The sequence below is a fragment of the Anarrhichthys ocellatus genome, unplaced genomic scaffold, assembly GCF_004355925.1.
Source record: "Anarrhichthys ocellatus isolate YVR2014 unplaced genomic scaffold, GSC_Weel_1.0 scaffold32, whole genome shotgun sequence".
Classification (NCBI taxonomy): domain Eukaryota; kingdom Metazoa; phylum Chordata; class Actinopteri; order Perciformes; family Anarhichadidae; genus Anarrhichthys; species Anarrhichthys ocellatus.
Genome location: NW_022280062.1, coordinates 2,665,006 through 2,689,288, shown reverse-complemented (window position 1 = coordinate 2,689,288; position 24,283 = coordinate 2,665,006). Strand labels below are relative to the sequence as shown.

General features: G+C 39.0%; 2 protein-coding genes across 6 annotated transcripts in view; one reads left to right on the top strand and one right to left on the bottom strand.

Annotated features, from left to right (window-relative positions):
- Positions 1–682: 682 nt before the first annotated feature.
- On the top strand, positions 683–20,008 carry LOC116393068 (macrophage mannose receptor 1-like). 2 transcript variants are annotated; one of them, XM_031864998.1, is made up of 32 exons: positions 683–1,113; positions 1,261–1,617; positions 1,835–2,005; positions 2,531–2,686; positions 2,975–3,085; positions 3,337–3,474; positions 3,589–3,768; positions 4,328–4,482; positions 4,819–4,932; positions 5,657–5,772; positions 5,904–6,052; positions 6,143–6,345; positions 7,644–7,765; positions 7,924–7,996; positions 8,400–8,553; positions 8,754–8,792; positions 9,414–9,577; positions 9,687–9,748; positions 11,105–11,172; positions 11,313–11,455; positions 11,609–11,714; positions 12,770–12,897; positions 13,002–13,049; positions 14,028–14,111; positions 14,427–14,529; positions 15,620–15,852; positions 16,218–16,383; positions 16,593–16,763; positions 16,858–16,974; positions 18,451–18,609; positions 18,748–18,774; positions 18,866–20,008. In XM_031864998.1, the coding sequence occupies exons 1-32, from the start codon at positions 1,041–1,043 to the stop codon at positions 19,111–19,113; spliced, it is 4,338 nt and encodes a 1,445-aa protein (XP_031720858.1). In that variant the 5' UTR covers positions 683–1,040; the 3' UTR covers positions 19,114–20,008. The 2 variants fall into 2 exon arrangements, with proteins under 2 accessions (XP_031720858.1, XP_031720857.1); XM_031864997.1 differs by having other exon boundaries at positions 11,072–11,172.
- cacnb2b (calcium channel, voltage-dependent, beta 2b) overlaps positions 17,938–24,283 on the bottom strand; it is a 32,031-nt gene continuing 25,685 nt past the window's right edge. For all 4 annotated transcript variants that reach the window (XM_031865017.1, XM_031865014.1, XM_031865016.1 and 1 more), the window contains one exon: positions 17,938–23,200. In XM_031865017.1, the coding sequence (XP_031720877.1) occupies positions 22,472–23,200 (729 nt within the window). In that variant the 3' untranslated portion in view covers positions 17,938–22,471. The remainder of the gene's footprint in view (positions 23,201–24,283) is intronic.

Below are 24,283 nucleotides of genomic sequence, written 5' to 3'. Positions count from 1 at the left end.
AGATGCTGGAGATGTTCTACCGGTCTGTTGTGGCCAGTGCACTGTACTTCGCCGTAGTCTGCTGGGGGAGCAGCATTGGAGCCGGAGACACCAACAGACTTAATAAACTGATTAAGAAGGCCGGCTCCATCATTGGCTGCAAACAAGACTATCTGGAAGAGGTGGTGGAGAGGAGGACACTGAAGAAACTATTATCCATATTGGATAACCTGGACCACCCTCTCCACCACCTACTGCAGGGACAGCGGAGCACTTTCTCCAATAGACTGATTCAGCTCCGCTGTCACAAGGACCGATACAGGAGAACATTCCTGCCCACTGCCATTAGACTCTATAATATATCACCTCTGGCCAAATCAAACAAGACTATAACACTGATACACTGTTGTTGCTGCTGTTGGTGATCTTGTGCACTACTGTTTTGTTTATTTTTTCCTACTTAGTTAATTTAACACGATTCTATGTAGTGTATATACTGTGCATTTCTATTACTTTATTTTCGTAAATTTAATAGGTCCTGCTCTGTTATTTTATTATATTGTATATATTGTGCATTTTCCATACTTAATATTTTTATTTTATTGTGTAACCCTGTTTGCTGCTGCCACAGACAAATTTCCCCTTGGGGATGAATAAAGTATATTTCTATTCTTCTTCTTCTTCTTCTTCTTCTTCTTCTTCTTCTTCTTCTTCTTCTTCTTCTTCTACTGGAGCATGCTACCTGCACTTCCTGTTTCTCACATTGTCTGTTTATTAAGCAATGGCAAATGACACTTCCACGTACTAACGTCTTCTTGGAATGTGTATGAGAATGAAACAGCCAAATGTGCAAATATCAGCTTTTGAGTTCCGGTTTTAAATAACGGTTATAAGTGAGAAGTCTAACACTAGGCCAAAAAAAAAAAAAAGTCATGACGACATGACGAGACGGGATGTGTCAATTCTATTAAGGTTGACTTTCGACAATCATTCACACAGCTCTTACATCCCTTGTGAGAAATGCATGGATAAGGTCTTCAGCTGTGAGACATCTCAGACTGATGCTGACAATGAAGATAACTTGCACAGCCTTTGTGCTACTCATCCAAACATTACAATGTTTGGCTTCAGATGGTACAATTTTCCAACTTTTCAGTTTGAGTCGTTTGTGAGATTGTAGTTTTACTTTTTGTTGTAATATTTTGCAGATACGGGATGTCAAAATACTATTTTCTTTCTGCAATAAACATACAAAGTGTGTAATTCTTTCTTTCTCAACAGATTCACCATTTCAACTAACTAACAAGGACACTGGTTTTTGTTTGGTTAAAACAAACAACAACTGCAATGACATGCGCTGGACAACTGGTGATCGACTTCTGGTTACACAAAGGCAGAAGTGCCTGGGAGCCCAGGGGAAAAGTGTGGGAAGTGAAATAAGCCTCTACGAGTGTGACGAAAAGAGCGACCTCCAGAAGTGGGAATGCAAGAATGGAACAGTGCTCGCCCTCAAAGACCAAGAGCTTTACATTGAGCTCACTGCAGATACCACAGCAGTTCTCTCCAAAACAATAGGGCCCAATAACCACATCACAATTTCAGGGACATCCAACGGTGCTTGTGCAAGAACATACAGAGGTACAGTATAAAACAGTGTTGTTTTGAAGGACTTGCACTGTTCATACTAAATCATAAACATTTTCATTGAATTTCAAGCACAAAAATAGAATAATGACGATGGCAAATTTAGAGATTATGTTTTAAGGGAGATGATGAGGTTGTGTTGGGTTAAATCACTCACTGCAGGTACAAATGTTCTGAAACTAATCTTTGCTTTGTCCTCATCACCTCTTAGAACTCTATGCAATTGGTGGAAATGCTGCTGGACTGCCATGCATGTTTCCCTTCCAGTACAAAGACCAGTGGTACTCGGACTGCACTACGGTTGACTCTTCAGAAAAGTATCTCTGGTGTTCGGTTGAGACAAAATATCAAAATGAACGCTGGGGATACTGTCCAAGTACTTGTGAGTACTACCTGTGAAAATGTACTTTTAACACTGCAGTGGGATCGGGCCATATTTACAATGCTAGTGTATACCGATTGAAAATAAGTGAGTCATGAAAGCTTTTAGGAGCCAGTTTTGCAAACGTCACTCTTTACATAAACAAGATTTTCTTTTAAATTAACGTTAAAAAAAATCAAAAGAGCTGAAGTTAACAGACTCCAACTAGCCTTACTGGAAATTGACTTTTATTATTTTTCAAGCTGCACATTAACTGAGACATATTACTCTTCATGGGGGAGGAGTTAAGGTCTGCCCTAACAGTTGCTATATTTGAAAACGACCAAGTTGGCAACACTGTCACGAGGTGTATGGCGTAATTAATTCTCACAGCACCTACAGGCATCATTTCATGTAGGGCCTACACCCACTGCGAAGTTAAGTCCACCCCCATCATTTAATGAACACAAACAAATATACAGCCTTAGCAATAAAGTGTTGTACATTGAAGCAAACATAACATTTCCATATTTTGTATGTTCACAGCCAAAGAAGGCTGGACTATACACCCAACAACCGGAGCGTATTACCAGCTGAACACACAGTCGGCTCTGACGTGGTCTCAGGCTGAAGAAAGCTGCAAACAGCAGGGTGCTTCCCTGCTCAGCATCACCGATCCTCACCAGCAGGCTTACGTCACCGGTAAGGTGACACTGACTGTAATGAAAGATGTGATAAAGAGAGGATTTGGGCACATACACTAATGATGTGCTATTTGTTTTTCCATTAATGGATTTGATTTATAATAGCTCTCTTCATTGAGAAGATTATTTTTTGACATTCTTAGCATTACTTGCATTGATATCTGAATGTTGGCAAGGAAACTATTGTGTTGTCAAAATAGTTAGGAACTTTGAGCCTTACTAGCAATTAATGACATAGGGACAGACTAATTATTGTGTCATTTTTGTTTACCATTACCCCAAACAGCACTACTAGGTACAGGGGGCAATAAGCTTTGGACTGGGCTGATCCTGGATCCAGAACATGGCTGGATATGGTCCAATGGGAGGCCTTACCGCTACCTGAAATGGGACTCAGGTAGTTTTTTCCTTTTTTCCAATTCTGTTATGTTAAAGTGGTGATATATCAAAACATATTAGAAGAAAAATATTTATTTAAAAAAGTAGAATCCAGTGTAGTACAATCTGTACAAAAACTGGAAAAGCAAAGATGACACTTTGGGGTTTTACGGGGTGTTATGTGCAAGAATATAACAGACAAATCTGGGAGCTGATATGAGGCTGTTTGCAAAACCAACAATGACAAGTATAACCATTATCTTCTTCAAGGACATCCACTTCCTAATCCGGGACACAACTGTGTAATTGTTGATCCTGCTGTACAGTACTCCTGGCAAACTTCACCTTGCAGCAAGAAACTTGGGTACATCTGCTACAGTGAAGTAGCCGAAACACTGCCTGCAGAAGGTAAAGAAAAAGGTGTATTCTATTCGACTGTACACATCCCCTCAGAACAGTATAGCTACACTGTAAACTGTATCTGTCACTCAGCCCGTATTTCTTTGTTCTTTTCATGATCAGCTGGTGTGACAGGATTTTGTTCAAGACCTTGGATTCCCTACAATGGACACTGCTTCCACCTTAATCATACTCAGAAAACATGGTCTGATGCTCAGAGAGAGTGTCGTAATGAAGGCGGGGACCTGGTCAGCATCAGAAATGTGGAGGAACAAAGCTTCATCATCGCTCAACTCGGATACGGTACGTCAAAATAAAAAGAATTAAAAAAAACACCTAAGAGAATGTACAATCAACAATCATTCATTGTCATGTGCTGAGATGAAGATGACAGATCCTCACACATTTTTTTTTCATGATCAGTTCAGTTATAGAATATGGTCTAAACAGCTGCCTTCCCAATAAATGCAGCAAATGCTAATGGTGCTAACAGCACAAACAGCAACAGTGCTGACAGAGCTAACAGTGTTGACTTGAGGGTGAACAGGGGGTTGGGTGGCCAGGCAGCGCGAATAAGGCGAATGACGCAACGTGAATGAGGTGAATACGTGAAGTTCGCCTCATTTGCATGACGCTTTGTCGCGAAAGCCTATCAGCGTTGAGATTCTCCTCCTGTCATCCCTGACATCCTGACACTGTTGAATCAGAACGAGAGGAAAAAATGATTGTGCTGTAGGTGGGCACCCAGAGCTCTACAATACCTCATATTTGTACAGAGGACGAAACTATGTGTATAAATTTTTTGATTAAGTTAATTGCAAATAGTTTACGGAAAGATCATTTCTATTATCCATCTCTGCAGCAACCACTGATGAGCTTTGGATTGGACTGAATGACAGAAAGACAGAGGGGCTGTTTGACTGGATTGACCACTCTACTGTCAGTTTCACTAGCTGGGAATTCGGGAAACCTGCTGCCTCCATTGATATAAGGGACTGTGTTCTCATTAGGGGAGAGGTAAGAAACAGCATGTGGGTGTGGTGCGCATATCACCTTTGTGTTTATCCACATAACATTCACTTGAGAAAGCGGCATCTAATCATGCTCTTTAATGCGATTTATCAGGCAGCGGAAAAGCTATAATTTTGCAGCTATATGTCACAGTGAACTTAATTGTACATGTGTTAAATTACATTGTCAACTGTATATGTCTGTATCTACAGTATTATGTGAAATTTGTATAGTTTTAAGACTTTGGTGAGTTTATTGACATTTGATTTACCTGTGCATTGACTGTAGTATCTTCCAGTACCTGCAGTCTCCACGTAAACATTTAACGGTACTTTGTTGCAGAATGGGAACTGGGCTGACCGTGTGTGTGAGGAAAAACATGGCTCCCTTTGTATGAAGATGAGTTCCTCTAAACCCACTGGAGATGAAGTGCAGCAGGATGTAGGCTGCAAAACTGTATGTTAAGTTTATTTATTTTTTCATCTATTTAAAAACTGTCAACCTTTGTTCATGAAATGATCACTAAAGTTGAACTTTGGTGTAGTGCCTGAACTTCAACTTAACTCTGTAATCTCCCAAAGCTCAACAGATCTTTTTAGCCTTTTTTTTTTGCGTTTTGGTTGTTTCTAGCACAGCAAAGATCAGATAAACTCCCAATACTTTACCTGCATAGCTCCACAAAATGTGCAATACGACAAGACAGAAAAATAAAGTGCTTTTCAACCAAGACCAAAACAAACAGCTAAAAGGCAACTGAATATTACACTTACATTTACAGGTGGACAGAAACCCAGCTTCAAATGAATGCTAATGTTCCTACTTACTATGTTATATATTATATATATATATAATAATAATAATAATATGTAGGGGCTGTGTGTGTTTTAGCATGATGTAGAGTTGCCCAAGTGGTCGAAAAGGTTTCTTTTAAAATCCATAACTTTATAATACTTTATACTGCTTTTATGCCAAGTTTAAATGTATAATGTTTGTGGTTGTAGTGATTATAGAATCTTTTTTTTTTCTGATATACATAGGTTTGAACATTTATTGATAAATTAGACAGCCATGGTAAAAGTTGGCGGGGTGTGTTGCTCTTTGCTTTTTCCCCCTCTAAAAATACTACATAAATTATGAAATATCATGTGGTCATTAAATGATCTTTCTTCACTTTTTCTAGGGGTGGAAAAGACATGGCTCTTACTGCTACTTCATAGGGATACAGACCAAAACCTTTGATGAAGCCAAAGATGACTGCAAGAGCTCAGAGTCTTACTTAGCTGATGTTTCAAATGGGTAAGAACATATATTTTAGAACATATAAGTGTTTTGAGCAACACTACATTTCATGAGCCCAAATACATTGACATTTACGGACAGAAACGGAAAAAGAGATCCCACGCTCCTAATTGTGTAAATATTTCCAGGGTGGACAATGCCTTCCTTATCAGCTTGGTGGGGTTGAGACCAGAGAAATACTTCTGGTTAGGCCTCTCGAATCAGAAGAACATTGATCAATTTGTGTGGACAAACAGAGATTCAGTGAGGTTTACTCACTGGAACGCTGAAATGCCAGGTATGGAGAAAAGTTCAACTCCATCTGTAAGATTTGTCCAAAAGTGGCATCACAATTGACTTTTCACCATTTCTCCCTCGACAATGCAAGGTCACCGACAGGGCTGTGTTGCCATGACAACTGGTGTTTTTGCTGGCCTCTGGGATCTGCTGCCTTGCACCAACAAGGAGAAATACATCTGCAAACACCTGGCAGAGGGGGCCGTTTTAACTCCTGCACCACCCAGTCTTCCCCCTACCACCACGTGTGTAGACGGCTGGAATAAAATTGGATTAAGACAATACTGCTTTAAGGTGAGCCATGTCTGTAAAAAAAAGTTTTTTGTTTTGAGTTAGGCTTCAGTCTTGGGCAGTATAACAAGATTATCGTTTAAATGACATTGATTGGCCACGATAATTGTCTCCACTATAGGAAAAAGATATTGAATTATGCAACGGCAGTCAGAGATTTTGCGCTATATTCAGTCTCTGTCTTCCATTTTTTATCTTGCTTTTTCTGTGCTTCACCACATTGTTAAAAAAAGTAACAAAATGCTAGCTTCAATCTAATGTAATTACAAAGCCTGATTGGTGTCTTGTTGGTTGTTTTTTGTATTTTATAGATACATTGGCCTTCTCCAAAAATCCCAAATAGCCCACAAAGAAATACATCTGTTATTTTCAGAGAGATAGCACTGTTTTTGTGTGTAGAGCAGGGGGAACTAATAGGGGGAAGGCGGTCCGGACCTGGACCTGCAACCGATAGATAATTGAGAATCATTACATTTTGGTACACTTTACGGCACTCGTTCAGCGGCCCAGGAAACACACCGACCAATTGCATGCGTTGTAAATCGCATCACGTAATCCTACTCACCCAGTGAAATATGGGTATTCTGATGAGCATCGCGGCTTGAGTGAGATACAGACAGATGGGGGAGACTGGACGAGAGGCCACACAGTCGGAATGTAGGTTAGTCAGAGAAGTTATGTATTTAACATGGAAAAGTGGACGAGACCAGAGCCTTTAACCAACTATGGACAGACTCTTATATGTAAGGATATAAGGATAATTCAGTTACAGTATATTCATTCATTCAGTTTTTCAAAAGCTTAATGTAATGTTTTTTTAATTTTTAAATGCAGCCCTTATTGTAATTGAAATGAGAGAAGAACACGTATTTATTATTAGAGTATTTATTATTTATAATTCATCCCGACGATAAATATTGTTGAGATATTATTCAATTGAGCTTTCTGAATTTTATTTGACAGTCAGTTGTTGACTACATACAGACGTTAATACAGCTGCTAGGCTACTTGAGTAATTATGGCACAAAATCATAGCAGTTAGACATTATTGCGATGTTCCGGTTCTTTGCGTGAAGATTTTTTCTCCAAATGGCCCTTGTTGAACATTAATTGAATACCCCTGGTGTGGCGGGTGTGTGTGTGTGTGTGTGTGTGTGTGTGTGTGTGTGTGTGTGTGTGTAAGAGCGGCACTGTGACTTATAAAGGCACACATACAAAGAATGCAAAGACATTAAAATACAGTTTGCTTGTTGAAAGTCACACTACCAAATCATGTTGAACCTCTTTGTCTTCTGGTCAAGCTGTTTATACAATCATCCTTAACAAAGAGGACCTGGTATGAGGCCAGAGATTACTGCAAGGCCATTGGAGGAGACCTGGCCAGCATCCACAGTGCTGAAGAGCTACGACAGCAGGCAGTCCGGTACAGTATACCTGGTCACATAACAAAATTAAGAAAATACAAAACTGAGTTGCAGCAGAAGATGAAGGTTGGCCAGCAGAGCATGAGACAGGGCTTCAACAGGTTTTACATATATCATCAATACAACAACCATATAATGTAATCGTTGTCCATCATAGCTCTGCAAATGTCTGGATTGGGCTAAGTGCTCCTGACTCAGTCACCGGTTATGTATGGAGCGATGGATCCCCAGTGAGTTAACGGTTTTCTACTAAATAAAACTTGGAATGAGTTAGCATTTTTGTACTTCCTGTTCCCTCGTTCCAAAGTCAATGTTTTTTTTTTAGAATGGGATTTGGTTAGATTGCTGAAATAAGTTCTGTGGTTAACACAAGCTTAAGATATTTAACATTTTGTCCTACGATATAAAATACGTCAAAACTTGAAGCTCTTACTTCTCTTAAAAAAGGCATGTGCGAACAAAAATGTGTAAGTATCTTATACTTACCTGTGTTTGCCACAGAGCAACATTTTTTAAATCCAATGCAAAAATCCTATTGGCTCTTTGTCGAGGGAATCAGTGCAATGCTAACTACAAAAATACAACATCCCTGTAGCTCTTTATAAAATTATAAATACAAATGTTTGTTCACAGCTGCAGTTCCAACACTGGGAAGATGGAGAGCCAAACAATAAAAACAATGTAGAATCTTGCACCGAATTCAAGATGTCTGAGTGGCGGAGCAGTGGGTCTTGGAACGATGTGCACTGTGAAACATACCACCATTGGCTGTGCCAGATTCGTGCAGGTAAAATGAGGGAATGAAAACTCTTCATTCTCTGTTAAGTTTTTTAAGACCATGTCACTGTTTTGTAACTTTTGTTGAAGGTTAATCATGCAAGCTTGACCTTCCAACAATATCTTCCTCAAATGTATTTAGGTCAGCGCTGTCTACTATCACTCCAGAGCTCATTTGAGTATCATTTCACATTATTTATTTCCTTACAGGAGTGACTCCAAATCCGCCTCCAGACCCTGTCACTCCTGGTAAGTGGGCCATTTTTTCAATGCAACCACATAGAAAACATAAGAAATACTCTTTTAGACCAAACCTTATTTGCTATTGTATGCGTCAAATTTGCTGCTGCTGTTACTTCTCTGTGGGTTAATCCTCCCTTAATATTTGCGTCTACACATCTTTACATTTTAACATCAAACTTCATACTCCAAGAACACGCACACAGCCATGCTAGCGGCTGTGAGGCTGTACTAAATACTAACATCAGAATGCAAACATGTCATGAGAACATGAAGATCTGCAGCTAATTTCATGGTAAGCCTAATAGTTGCTGAGATATTTTACTCAAAGCCACAATGGTGAGCCTCATGGTGGTACAAGAGGAAATGTCTGGAGATCCCCAAAGTCAATAGGATACATCAACTGGAAGGTTTGTTACAATCCACAAAGTAGAAACAGAGATATTTCACTGGACAAGTGAAAACGTTGACCTGCCGGTGGCATTGGATGACCAAAGTCAATTCAAACTTTGGGAACCATGAATGTCTTTTCAATCCATAGAGCCATGCTGCTTGCATGGCCAGAAAGCAACAGAAATCTGAACCTGCATATGTACTGTATTACATTACATATTTCTGACATGTTTTCAGACCACAATAAGACCTCAGACGGGTGGCTAGAATGGAATGGGGCTCAGTATTATTTGAACAGTAACTCGATGGCCATGGAAGAAGCTCGTGGCTTCTGCCGACGGAGGCATAGTGACTTGGTAGTTATCAACAGTGAAGCTGAAAGTGTCTTTTTATGGAAACAGGTGAGGAGTGACATTTATTCTTCATTACCGACATTTCTCATTGGCCATGGCATTTAAGCTCAGAACATACTATAATGTAGGTACTGCTCCACCGTCTGTTTGTGTGCAGGTGTCCAAAGGTTATGGGTCTTACTGGCTAGGCTTGAACGTAGATCTTGATAAAACATATGGGTGAGTATCACTTAATTATTAATTAATGGATTAAATAAAATGAGAAAATTGAATAAAAATATAAAACTATGGGACATGTAGAATATGTTCATAATGGGTTGTGCTGTATGTAATGTAGGAACATTTTTAAATAGGCCTCGTTAAGGGAACAGAACACATTCACGGTTCGGTTTATACGTTGGTTTTTGGGTCACTGTTCGGAAAGTTTTTGGTACAATAGGAAAAACAAAGAACATAAGCATAAAAAACATTTTATTTAATATATTTTGAAAATTCAACAGTTGCTCATTGGCCATAATAATTACTTTAGCAGTTAAGGCACTCACTGGGATATTGTAAATAAAAAATAATAATAATGTAATGTAAATGTCACTCATTGTCCCCCGGTAACAAATAAAGTATTTCTGATTCTGATTCTGTAATAATCCATCATAAGATTCAGACCTGTTGATAATTAATTTACTGGGCTGTAGCTTATGCTCGTTCATCCAGAATAGACACAACAGACTGACTAAAATGCACGTATAACATATACCATATGCTTTAATTCTGTATTCTCTACAATCGAGTGTGGTAGCATATACGCAGTGATAAACACTCTATAGCATTGGTTACAAAGGCACAAGATGAACCTGCAGTAGGAGGCCGTCTGGACGCTGTCGAGAGAAGAACTCGCCATCCAATCCGTTTTTGTTTTGTTTTGATAATTGACACATTCAGGTGTAAATTAAATGTTTTAAGTGTAAACCTGCAGTCCCCCAGATAGTCCTGTGGGTTTGCCATTATCTGCCAACCTCTTTCCCATCACACATACTCAAAATAAGAATCAAAGTAGCTATCAATGCAGCTTTACTTATAAAGCAGCTAAATTATTTCTTTAAACTAAATCTGGTGGATTTTACTGCCTGGAATTTAAAAAAAAGGCTTATTCTAGATTTTTCAATGTAAGAATTTATAATACAAAAAAAATAAAATGCAAGATTGACAAAATGCATAGTATATTTGCTGGAATAAGGATCGTGCCACGTGGTTTGCCCCACTCTTCCTTACTGTTTAAAATGTAATTTACCTTTCTTTTAGTGTCTGCTTTAACAATCATGGAAAACGAGATGCAAATTATGAAGCGCTGACTCAAGAGCACCTGCCCGTAATCCATAACATAGAATGTCTGACACCTGGATATTGTAAATGTCATAATGCCGGACGATAATATTGCTGGTCTGTAACATTGTTTTTGACGGAAAAACAACATGAAAAAGAAAGTAAGAGTGTGCCATGGATGTGTCTTTTACATTTTTACTGATTTTATTGTGTTCCAAAAAGTTGGATGGATGGTTCTTCCGTGGTGTTTCAAAGGTGGGATGAAAATCAACCTTTTTTCCAACGCAATGATGAGAATTGTGCTGTCATGACTGCATATACGGGTGAGTAACTTAAAACTAACTAATCTTCACGAGCATACTTTCATATAATGAATTTAATACAGAACTAATCTGAGATTTGATTTTAAATGAAAGTGTTTTTTCCCCTAATCTACTTTTTTATATTTTGGATTGATTTACAGGGTTCTGGCATGTCTATAATTGTGGATCTGAGCACAGGATCATTTGTAAACGTAGTGGCTCACCACATGCCAACGCCACTGTAGCACCAACAGTTCTTCCAACAGGTGGCTGTCCACAAAACTGGAAAAAATTTGACTCAAAGGTCAGAGGTCACTTGTATTTTTTATAGTTGGCAGACTGGGGATACAACTGATGTTGATTCCCTCGATCTGACAAAGCATTGATCTATTTGTGGATAAAACAATAAGCTGCTCTTTTGAGATATCACACAGAGCTGTTTATTTTTCCAATACAGTGTTACAGCATAATCAATAACCAGAATGAGACGTGGCATGGAGCGAAGGCACAATGCAAAGCAATGGGAGGAAATCTGGCTTCAATTGTGTCGAGAGAAGTGCAAGGTTTGGTTTATGTTTTTTTATATATTTTCCAGAAAATTATGAATCCTGAAAGTGAATGACAGCAGGCAAATAAGTATTGAACATTTTTCAATTCAGAATTGAGGTGTCATCTGATCGCTCTTCTGATCATCCTTTATAGAGACCACAGGTCCTGAACAAGACAAGGTCAAAGAGGACCTAGAGGAAGTACAATGATCACACTTCTATATTAATTCTGTTAACAACGAATATTGATCAGAGCACCCTTAGATTTAACCCGTTTTGGTTATATCGTTGGAGCTGGGAGGCTTGTTAGGCACAGCACCGCTGCATGCAAGGCACTCAGTGTAGAAAGTTTTAAAACGATGAAGTGACATATGTTATGTCCATGTTAAAGAAGTGTGACCCTGACACACAAAACAAACTTCATAGTAGGCGTCATCTTGGATTACGGCCATCGCAATCTTGACTATTTGCAACCAGTGACCGATAGTGACCATATTTGAACTGCGGATGAGTGACTGGTAGCGATCTGTGAATCACAAGGTAGCCCACCCTAAAGCATACCGTGCTTTATGGTTTAAATTCAATCTAAATGGGACCGTAATTTACAAAATGGCCATCATGCTGTATTAAGGAAGACTTGAAACTAGCAATTAAGAACATAAACTCATGTTTACAATGTTTACTGAGGTAATAAATCAAGTGACAAGTAGAGTCATTTTTTCATAGACTTCCATACAATCTGACTTGTATTTGCAACCTGAGGAGTCGCCCCCGGAAACACTTCCGCATTTGCTTCACTCTTCAGAAACGCAAAGTCTACATCTAATATCCAACTAAACAAATACTGTTCATGAACATTATGTTTTGCACCTGTGTGACAAGAATTAACTAGTCAGTAAGAAACAATACAAGCTACGCTGTCATTTCTGCTTTCTTTTGTTGTTGTTAAAGTAGACCAACACACTGATCAAGAGCTTTGTAGAAATATTTTGTTCATTTGTATTTAGTAATTATTTATTTTAACTGGGGAACAAAAAATGGTTAAATGATCTGATCAATATGTTTTTCAGTGTTTTTGATTACTAAATTGGCTGAGGCACCTGCCACAAGCCTCTGGATTGGTTTGTATAATAGACAAGGCAGACAATTTCTCTGGACTGATGGCCGACCAATGCGATACAGCAATTGGGGAAATGATGTAAGTGATTTAGTTTTTTTAAATCATAATGATACTACTATAATGAACTACAAATCCTTTTTTAAATCACCGTTTTTCCTGAAAATGTGACTCTCTCTCTATAGTTGCCGATTCGCCTTCGTCCAATGAGACCTATGGGGTACCCTGCTGGGGTATAGTATGCTATGTAGTAATGTCAACCAATGAGCAAGCTAGAGTGTGAATGAAGAGAGGGAGCGGCATTAGCAAAAACAAAGCAGTGAATCAGAAAAATGTAATGTTATTTTCTGACTGTTTCACGGGGATTATGTTCTAAAGCACAAATACATTTAAAAAAAATTCACATCTCCTCACAACTGCACTCCGCATCAGCAAACATTGAAAAACATAAAATCACAATGTAACAACCCGCTGCTTTGTATCCTACCATTGACTATATATAAGAAGTGGATGTAGCCACTGTGACGTCACTCAGGTTGATGGACTATGGTTTTGAAGCCTTGAGTGCGGCATTTTGGCCGTCGACATCTTGGTTGTTGTTTTTTTTGCAACCCCGAAGTACCTGAAGTACAACTGAACACTGAAAAAGAGATTTTTAGATGACCAAAATGTTAAAATCAACTTTCATGAACTGCAGACTTATTGTGAAAGGGTTACAGTTGAAATGGTATGTTCACATTGCGAGCGTCAAAGCCAACAAAGTGGCCAGTGTGGCCAGCTACATTGTCATCGAGTCACCGTTGAAGTGTTGCTCAAGCGCCCGTTGATTATAGTTATGTCATCAAATAAGACTGGGAACTGGCTAACGGCATTTCTTAAATGGAATGGAACAGGGTGAAACAAAAACATATAATCGGCTGGCGCTTCAGGATGGTCATTGGAGTGGTGAAAAAAATGTAGACCAGCTCAACTTGGATTTGGAGCTTCATGTCACAGGCTTCCATTGAAAATGACTCATAGTGTGGACACAGCATTAGACGAAAACCCCGGACAACGCTGTGGTAGCGGCCCGTCAATCACAAAGTAGCCACGCCCCAAAGCATACCCTGCTATATCTTCTGTAAACTGAGGTTATGCCTCATCTGCATTGTTTGTAATACATTTTTGGGTGTATTGATTAATATTTCTGAAACCTTGATTTTCCATTCCAGTGGAATCATAGGAGGTGGCAGTCTATGTATGACATAGATCGTGAGATGGATTATGAAAGGTTTCATATGATGCAACATGGAGAGGTAATACAACTTCACTTGTCTTCACCTCGATTATTGGTTATTTTGTAAAAATATTTATGCATGTCTAATTAAATGAAATTAATATTTAAATCAAGAATGTAGAGGGAAAAGTACAGCATACTGTATAGAAAGTATTGGGTGTCCTGCCATCTCATTGGTTTTGCTCATGGTGGCGATTAACAGTTACATTAGTGCTGCTTCGTGACTCATCATATTTTGCAAATTAGTAATTTTTGTTTTATGGTGAACATGCTCTGAGTCCCCTGGACCTTACCATAGATTACTCTTTACCCAATCAACGCTGTGTTTCACCAGAAAGCATGTGCTGTGATGACTCTCAATCCCACCATTGGTCTTGGGAAATGGATAAAAAGGTCCTGCAATGACACCAATGGATATATCTGTCTTCAAAATGTTGGTGAGCATATCCTCCGCCGTTTCTCTTGAATGCATTTCCTATGGCCTAGAATGATTCATATTATTATATTTCTTTTATCAGATATTCTATATATTCTGTATTTCGCAATTGCAGTGGTGGGCCGTCAGGGCCAGCAAAGCCTTTTCTGCTTTGTCTGTCTCTGCTTTATAATAATTATTTTTCATAAATAGACTACCTGTATTATAAATATTTTCCCCTTAGCTTATTATCTCATTGCACAGCTACTGTCTTCTTCAGTTGCTTTACTTCCAGCGCAGCTTGTTTTAAGCAGAGCTTTTATCCAATTTTTCACCCCTACGCTGTCTCTAAGTAAAAAGATCTGCCCGGAGGCCTTCAGAATTACAAGTGAATCCCTTTGCAGTTTAAGTAAATGGAGACGATATTGTTGATGGTCATAGTCTTCAACCAATCAGATCTTTACTTTGACATGTTGGGCGTATTCTTTGACATGTCAGAGCCTTTCCAGCTTGGTCAGTGGGCTAGCGTGACATGTTGGCCGGTGACAATCCCAATATCTACTGCCTCTGTCGAGCGGACATTTTCAGCCCTCAAACGCATTAAAACGTATTCAAGAAATATAACTGGGAGACTCGACTGTCTTCACTGGCGTCCATGAATCGAGAAAGACCTTTTGCTGGAACGGAAACGCATTGATGTTCTGTACAACCGCGGTATTGAACTCTTTATTAACAAAGAATGAGGTTATTAGGAGGTACTTCAACTGTAGTGGGACAGCACTGAAGGCCCAGGTATAAAATACACGGCCGCCACTGCCCAATTGACAAAACACCATCAGCCAAGCATCAACTCACAAGCATCACATGCTTGTGACTAAGAGACTGGTGGTGGATTTTAGAACAAATAGTTGTCGGTGATAAAAACACAAGAGATAATAAGGTATAATTCAGGACCCACTTGGTCATCAATAACAATTTTAATGCAGGCCTGTTCAAACACGGTATTATTAATGGAAAATAATAACTGTACACTACAGGATCTCTACAACAGAGCCACTGAGTTTAAAGAAAAATGAAAAAACTAAATGCGTCTATCTTTTCACCCTAAACAGATCCCTCTTTCCCAGAAACCCCTGAACCGACAATGACCGACTATGTCAAAATATTGAATGACTCCATCAAGCTTGTTTCTCAACAAATGAACTGGGATGCAGCCAAAAAGCACTGCGAAAGTGATGGTGCCAAACTGGCTAGCCTGCGAAACCAGTGGTCACAGACCTATGCTGAGCAGCTGGCTTTGAACGTCATCAAAGGTCCTGTGTGGATTGGAATGAACAAAATGGAGGTACAGGACAGAAAGCCCCTCAAACTGAAGATCCTCAAAATGATGATGTGTATTTTTTTTTTCCAAATATAAATATTTATAACAAATAGTCAACTCAATTTATATTATTGATGGCTTTAATGAAGCTAAATGTGTTCGACACGTTTGTCCATGATGTAGCATACAATCCTGATAAAGCAGCATTGATGTACTTGAGTTTTCAGATTAGAAAACATTTAACATACTTTTCAGTGTTGGAGACCAGCTTATTGTAAGAAAGGGGAAGAAGTTCCCAATTTACTTTAGAAATTACAAAGATTACAGATTTCGTTGAAAAAGATAAAGTATATTATGCTGAATGCAGTTTGATCAATCTTTGCTTTCAGACTGGCGGATATTTCAGATATATTGATGGCTGGCGCCTCACCACCACCTATTGGGGTAGACGGGAACCAACCACGTACTACTCTTGTGTGTTTGTGGATGTAGACGGAAAATGGAAGACTGCTGACTGCAATCGGAACATGACCAGTATTTGCATGAAGTCTACAGGTAAGGATCATGTATATTTTAATACATTCTTATTAGGACGCATTCCTGAATCTTACCCTGTAATGTCGACATACATCCTGCCTTTACCTGTTTGGTTACATGGTTACAATCGTTATCATTGTATTCGATTTGATTGAATTGTGTTTGAAAGCATGCACTATACAGTAGTTAGTTGGTTTAACTGGCGTGAATGTATCTCTCATTCACAGATGTGCCACCAACAGAGTCAAGTGCTTTTCAAGGATTTTGCCCCGACGACCCGGAAACATCAAGATACTCACGCAACAGAAACAGCTGGCAACCATTTAGGGGTTATTGTTACCTCTTTATCACAGAAAGGACGCAGTGGGCAGATGCATCTGCTAACTGTCTAAAACATGGTAAGCACTTTCTATGGATGGACCAATACGGATTCTTAATAACTCAGCTGTGTTTAGCTTAAACTAAACACCTACTGTTTTTTTGTTTGTGAAGGTGGAAATCTTCTCAGCATTGAAGATCCTTCTGAGCAAGCATTCATTCAAAGCAATATTTTATCATTTCAAGACATCCAATCCTCATTCTGGATCGGCTTGTACAAAACTCACAAAGGTACAGTCACATTTATCTTTCATAAAAACAAACATTAAACTACATTTTGACACGAAGAAGGAAAATGATCTATATCTGAAACAAAGAAGTTACAAAATGACAGTAGCTTAATCATTTATGCCTGCTAAGAAGAGAACTGAAACTACGATTGTCAACAATAAGTGAAGAAAGAATATATACATCAATATCTTTATTTCAAATATGGATGTGTAATGTTAAAGGCATCGCTCATAGTGCCAAACGCAAGAGGAGTTTTCACCAAGCTCTGCAGTTGCCCTCAGCTCAACAGAGTTTTAGCATCTTTCGGCTTCTTTTGATTTTATGGCCCCATTGCATCTTTAATTGACCTCAATTCCAGCTGTTTTCAGCAAAAAGGCGCTGATAAACCTGGTTGTGAACATAGTTCAGCAATAAAGGAATACTTCACCCTTGAAATGACAGTTGTATATCAATCACTTACCACGTTTACCTTGAAGAAAAGTTTTTCTCGCATATCTCCACAGTGAGAATCTGAAAACGGAGTGAATCCTTGATGAATTAAAGTAAATGGAGGCCAGGTTTAACAACAACAAAACTATATCAAAACATCTGTTTAATAACTAATTTACCCAGTCGTATGATCAGTCAACCCGTTCTCTTTCCCGACTCGTCACACACTGGCACTGGGTAGCCCAGCGCAATAAACTATGATGCTCCTTGAAGTGAACACATGGAAAACGTTGTGAATTTAAACAGAAAGACTTAAATTGGTTCAGGAAAAGATCATGATTTGGGTTTAATAAAAATGTGGTAAACATGTTGGTTTCACAGGGTGAAAGTCCTGTGTTGGCATAATGCATGTGTTTGGGAAGTACGGAGCATACAACTGGATAAATGAGACTTGGATAATACTACAGGAGTAGTGTGAGAGTTTGTTATACTCTGATATAGTTTTACTGTGAACCTGACCTTCAGTTACTTCAATTCATCAAGGATTTACTCTGTTTTCGTGCGTTTTTGGATTCTTTGCTCACTGCGGAAGCATGCGAGAAAAATAACTTTTTCTTCAATACTTGAAGGTCACATGTGAGTAATTGATACACAAATGGACATTTTAAGGTTGACGTATTCCTTCAAGCAGCTCAAAAGTAATGTTTCCCTGAGTCAAAACAGGGCTAAAAGGAGTCTGAACGTTTTGTTTGGCATTCTTCAGGTCGATAGAAACACATCTACAAATGCTAATGTTGCTCTGCGTTTGCTGATAGACAACTGTCTGCTAAAGTGTTTCCTCAAAACAACTTTATTGTGGCTTTGGGGTCAGTACACAATCAACACAATATGGGGAATGTTAGGTTATACAAGCACATTTGTAAAACTTAAATGTTGCAAAATCTTGTTTCCATTCACATTGAAAAAACAGATATTAAGTAACAAATTCAAGAAAAGCTTTATCTGTTAAAAAAAAGAAGTAAATACTGGATTTCTATTTGTCCCCAGGCCTCTGGCAGTGGTTGGATAAAGCTACCATGGACTACACTAACTGGAATTACGATGAACCATCTGACAGCAGTTATGGAACCATTCAAACTGCAAATGCGAAATGGTCGACAGCGAACGGGCGGTATGAACGAGGATACGTTTGCAAAACATCTAAAAGTGAGATCATCATGCTGTTTGAATTAAAGTAACAGGAATGTGGAACATATAGTGACAAATCAAAAATACATTCATGAATTGATATTTAGAGTATAATGTAATGATACATGATTTTGTTCATGTTTGGTATCTTTCTAGCATTACGAAGCGCACCACAGACAACTGGTAAGTTACATCTCTATATTCTTTATATTTCTCTAATAATAATTATAAATTTGTTCTTCTGGCTCATCCTCTACGTGTTGAATCTGTACAGTAACTCCTTCAGTGGAACCTCAAACCCGTGGCCACAGTATTTTGGCAGTTGTGCTGGTCAGTACAGTGATTGCCATAGGAACAGGCATCACCGTGTTTCTCTTCAAGAAGTCTAGACGCCGCTTATCGATCCCCAAGAAGTTATCTACCTTTGACAACCCACTCTTCTTCAACAACGAGCGGTTCGACACCAATAAACTGGTAGAAAATGCAGAGGAGGAGAATCCTGGGCCTGTTACAGCCATGTGATGTTTCAGCAGAATCTATTTGATTGAATTCAGTGAAGCTTTACTCAGCTTAAACAGTTAATGTTTTTTATTAGCATTTTGTAGAGTATTTTAGCCCACCGCTGACATGAATATTGTACTTTTATATCCTTTACATTTATCTGCTGGCTGTGGTTACTGATCATTCTTCAGGGTTTTCACATGTAAAATAAACATTAAACTTTGATTAAATCTGTTGAATTCATGATATATTACTTTTTAAAAGAGAAAAGCTATGTTTACTGAGAGCAAATAAAATAACCAGGAGGAACAGCATAAGGACAACACTATTAGAGGGAGTGGACACATCTAAACCTACCAAGAGGCTGCTAGTAAATGGCGATGTTATTGTGTAGTCGCAGTTAAAACAGTTATTCAGTTTTGTTCTTGATGTCCAGAACACGCAAGACAAGCTCAAAACAGCTTAAAGACAAAATACAAAGTAGGCAACTATCTTCACTACTCACAAGCAACCAACAGACCTTCTGCACACGTGCTCCTCGTGCACAGGTCACGCACAGTCAACAGGTGGCTGGAACAAACAATTAATGCAAAAGAGTGAGAAATTATCAAACTATCCAAAACACGACAGACTGTCCCTGCGACAGTGTCTGCATATGAGGGGCAGTTAAAACACAACCGCAACTTGGCCCAAGCTGCACAGCACGTAACAGAACATCAACACAGCAGTTTGGTTCATTCACAGTCAGCCACCGAGACATTTAAGAAAACCCAGCGAGCAAGAAGCATTGAAATATCAGTGACAGACAGACAGGCAGATGTTTTAACTGACTCGCGTTAATTGACGACGGAGTCCATCCCTGTTTAGTTTAGCATTAAATACGTTGTTCACTTACTATCGTTTGTTATTCTTCACAACTCACCTCAGAGTTTCTTTTTCCAGAGACTTAGCGTTATCCGTTTTCGCAGTGGCGTGACAGCATGTTAATGTTTGTCACAAATATTTTTAAATATCAAAGGAGGCATTGCCAACCTCACCTGTGATCACTTCAGTGGCAGACTGCTCAGAGTGCATTCCCATCTTGGTCCACCCTAACCCCAACCCAGTGAGTGTTTAACACGCACTCAAGTTCTGTTGTGCTACTGAAGTACAATTCTAAGGTACTTGTACTTTAGATGAGTATTTCCATTTTCTGCTACTTTATACTTCAACTCTACTACATTTAAGAGCGAAAGGTTATAGCCTACTTTTTATACATTACATTTATTTGATCTAACTTTAATTTAGTAATTACTTTCCAGATTCAGATTATTAATATAAAACTCATCAATAAAATAAATGATGTACCATTATAGATTAATTAAGACTGTATATATCGACATGGGGAACTTCCCAAGCTAATCAGCAGTAGCTTATATCAAGTAACACAAATTAGCCACACTTTAACCAGCTGCGACATTAAAGTGGTGTATGCGACACATTAATTCATCAAGCAGCTTTCATGTCAAGGACAAATCCATGGATCTGGAGAGTAATATGTGAGGAAGTGGCTGGAGTGAATCTCCAAAATAAAATGTCAATTAACAGATTCTTTGTTGTACATTTTAATGATTTTAGAATGCATATTTGCCAAAATGAACTCCTGAAAGCTGTACAAAACAAAAATAACCAAAACAAATCTTTTTGAAAGGACCAGAGTCATCTCAGTCTCGTCAACTCAAAGCAAACATATACAGTAGGTCAAGTACCAACCAGTGCAACAGGCTCTCTGGTTCTCCTCACATTTAGCCAACCTAACAAGGCAATTATGAAGTATGTACAAATGCATAGAGATTGTATTCAAGCAATATATTTCATCACAAGAAGATGCATAGAGTATCCAGCATAAAGCACAGGTCAGTGTCACCAAAAGATTTTCCATGCTTCCCGACAGAGCAAATGCAAGTCAATAGATACGCTTGAACACCATTTAGAAAAGTAGGAAGCAAAGTAGGACTTCCCTTTACGTTTGTGTAGAAAAATAGTTTCCTTACCGATGTTTAAAATAAACTGTTGGCTTTTTGAGATGCACCGATTTGTGTAACTTTGTAAAAACAAAGTAATATAATAATCATAATATGCATTAATTGTACAGAAGCTGAGAACAGCTGTTGTCAACTATTTTATTTTATCTCGAGATCACATGTTAATTATTTCATTGTGTCGGGAATACAGAGAACTGTTTTCAAACTAATGATTATTTTTGTTATCAATAAATCTACCGATTACTTTGTTGCTTAATCAATTCACCATTTAGTGTCGAAAACAAACAAACAATTTCTCAGGTTACAAGGTCACATCTTCAAATGCTTGTTTTCAAATCTTACATTTCATCCTACAGATAATGTTTGGTTATTTTTGCTAAGAAAAGTTCTGATTGAATGATGAATAAGTTATTTAGATAATTATTCAACTGAAATTGACTAATTGTTGAAACTTTACACAGGATAATTTTTTGGCTTTCTTAAGAAAAAAAAAAGTTCTGGGAGATATCACGAGAAAAGGACTTTTGGACTTTCTCAAAATACACACTCCAGTTGCCAGTTGAGGTACACCGAGCAAAAACGAATGCAATCTAATACAAACAGTCCTGCAATAAAGCCTACCGCTATGAAGGTTATGATGTTCAGTTTGTATTGGAACTGTTTTAGAGAGGCGTTGATTCATCTGCATGAGGATGTAGTTTGTGAGGCTGTTAAACTGAATTTTGTCCATCCCATTTATGTCAATGTGGGTAGACTAAATAAGAGTAAAACAAGTCAGTATGAAATACAACCAACAGCTTCACAAACTACATCCTCCAAAATTACCATAAAGTTGAATCAACACAATAAAAGTTGAACACTGTAACCTTCACGAAGATGGAATTTATTGCAAGACTGTTGCATAAGACTGCATTAGTTTTAGCTCGGTGTCCCCAATGAACCAGCAACTCGGTGTCATTATTCTGTTACCACATTCAAACAGACCAGAGATAAGAAAAACAACTAACTTGTGATCTTGAGATAACGGATGAAATAAAATCATCAAAATCTCAACTGTTCTTGGCTTATGAACATTTTGCGCAACCAATGCAAAATATAAAAAACTTTCAAAGACATCGTGCACAAGCACAACGTTGCATTTATCTCGACCAATGTCAAGTAGGTGAAAATAAAATGGACAGTGATAATATTAATTCTGGTAAAGAACAAGAAAGAAGGACAAAGTGTGTGTGAGTGGCAAAGGGTAAAAATAAACAGATCCAGTCCACAAAGACGACGCATCCTGCCCCATCCATTAGTGCATTATAACTTGAGCAACATAAAACAATGCACCAACCCACAACAAACAACAGTCACTAGTGTATATAGGAATCCCTGTGCCATTGTCGTGCATCTCTATCTCTACCTCGATCCCTATCTCTGTCTCCGTCTCTTTCCCTGTCCTTGTGTCTTTCTCTGTCCCTGTCTTTGTCTCTGTCCCTGTCTCTGTCTCTCCCGTGGTAGTTGTGATGATTGTGTGCAGGATAGTGATCTGTGTGGTGTGTCCGTGGTGGAATATGCTGGTGATGCCTACGCTGACGGTTGCGTTCATTGTGCTCCTGCTCATAGTTTTCCCCGACGTGTGAATGGCTGTTCCCACGGTGGTGATGTTGTTGCTGTTGTTGTTGTTGTTGTTGGTGGTGATGGTGGTGGTTGCTGTTATGATGGTGGTGGTTATGGCCTCGGTGGTTATAGCGCGTCTCCTCCTCGTCCTCGTCCTCCCCCACCGCATCCTCCACCTCCTCCTCCCTCTCCTCAGGCAGGGGCCTGCGGGGAGGCCTCTGTCTGTAATCCCTGCTTGACCGCACTTCCACGCCGCCGGATGTTTGGTTGTGCTGGGCGTGGCTGTGATGCTCCATCCGGCGGTGGTGGTGGTGGTGATGGTGGTGGGTGTGCTGGGGTTTCTTTGGTTCAGTCTTCAGGAGCTGCTCTTCCTCCTCAGCCCTCGGCTCCTGTGCCGGGGCTGGCGGTTGCTCCTGGTCTAGATGGTTCTCCCGGGAACCCTTCCTCTTAGTGGCAGCGGACTTCTTGTTTTTCTGCCCATCCTGGGACAAGAAAATGCAATGTAATGTCACATACATGTACATGATAAAGACATGATATGAAGAAAGTTTGCTCTAACACAAAAACACACTGTACCCAAGGCTATGGCTGTTTAAAAATCACATCCCAAAGTACTGCATACTACGAACTCAATCTGCATCACATACTTCCTTAACCACTAAGGATTAAGACTGTTCCCACTCAAGTATACTCAAGCAATACATCTTCTTGATCCGGTTTTAAGTTTGACTTTTCTTGATACTTGATGAATGAACCTGTATAGGTTTTATTATTCAGTTCCATTTTTAGTATTTGACTATAATTTCAAGGTTTCCAAGAAGCATCATTGGGAGATGTGCATGCAAGCTGGAGGCAGTAAACACACTAGAGCGACTGAGAGCTGGTGTGGAGGTAAACACCAACAAGTTATTTTTATGCCATAAACTAGAAATTCAGGTTGAACTGAAACTTAGGAGGGGAGGAAAAACAATACTTGTACTTGTACCATTACATTCTACTATTGGATTTTCTGCCTCTTGGATTATTTTAGAGAATATATACACTAGTTTGAAGGTCTCCTCTCGGAAGACTTTGACTTTGTTTTGTCTTGGTCTCAGACAAAGAAGACATATTTCAAGACCACAACTGCAGGTTATCAATAGATTTCCGGAACATTGTCTGATTTATTTGTTATCAGCATTACTGTGAGTGCTCATAGAAAACAAAGATAAATCTCAGCACATAAAAGTCGCCTCTGCAATGCCTTTTGATTATTATACCAAGACATTTATCGTGGTACACTTGTACATACACAAATAAACAGTTTATATGGCAATAAAATGAATCTTCATTTGTATTCTGTGATTGTTTTTATGGGAGTATGGATCTTTCAGATCAATTTGATAAGTGGCTCTGGTTTGCATGCTCCACATTTTATCGTAAGTGTGTCATGCAGTGTGGGACCACCACTGGTCCTGGTCTTGACATGGTCTCCATCCCTCATAGTCTTGGTCTTGTCTTGGTCTCGGTACACTCTGGATCTCGGTCATCACTTGGTTTGGCTGGTCTTGACTGATATATACATC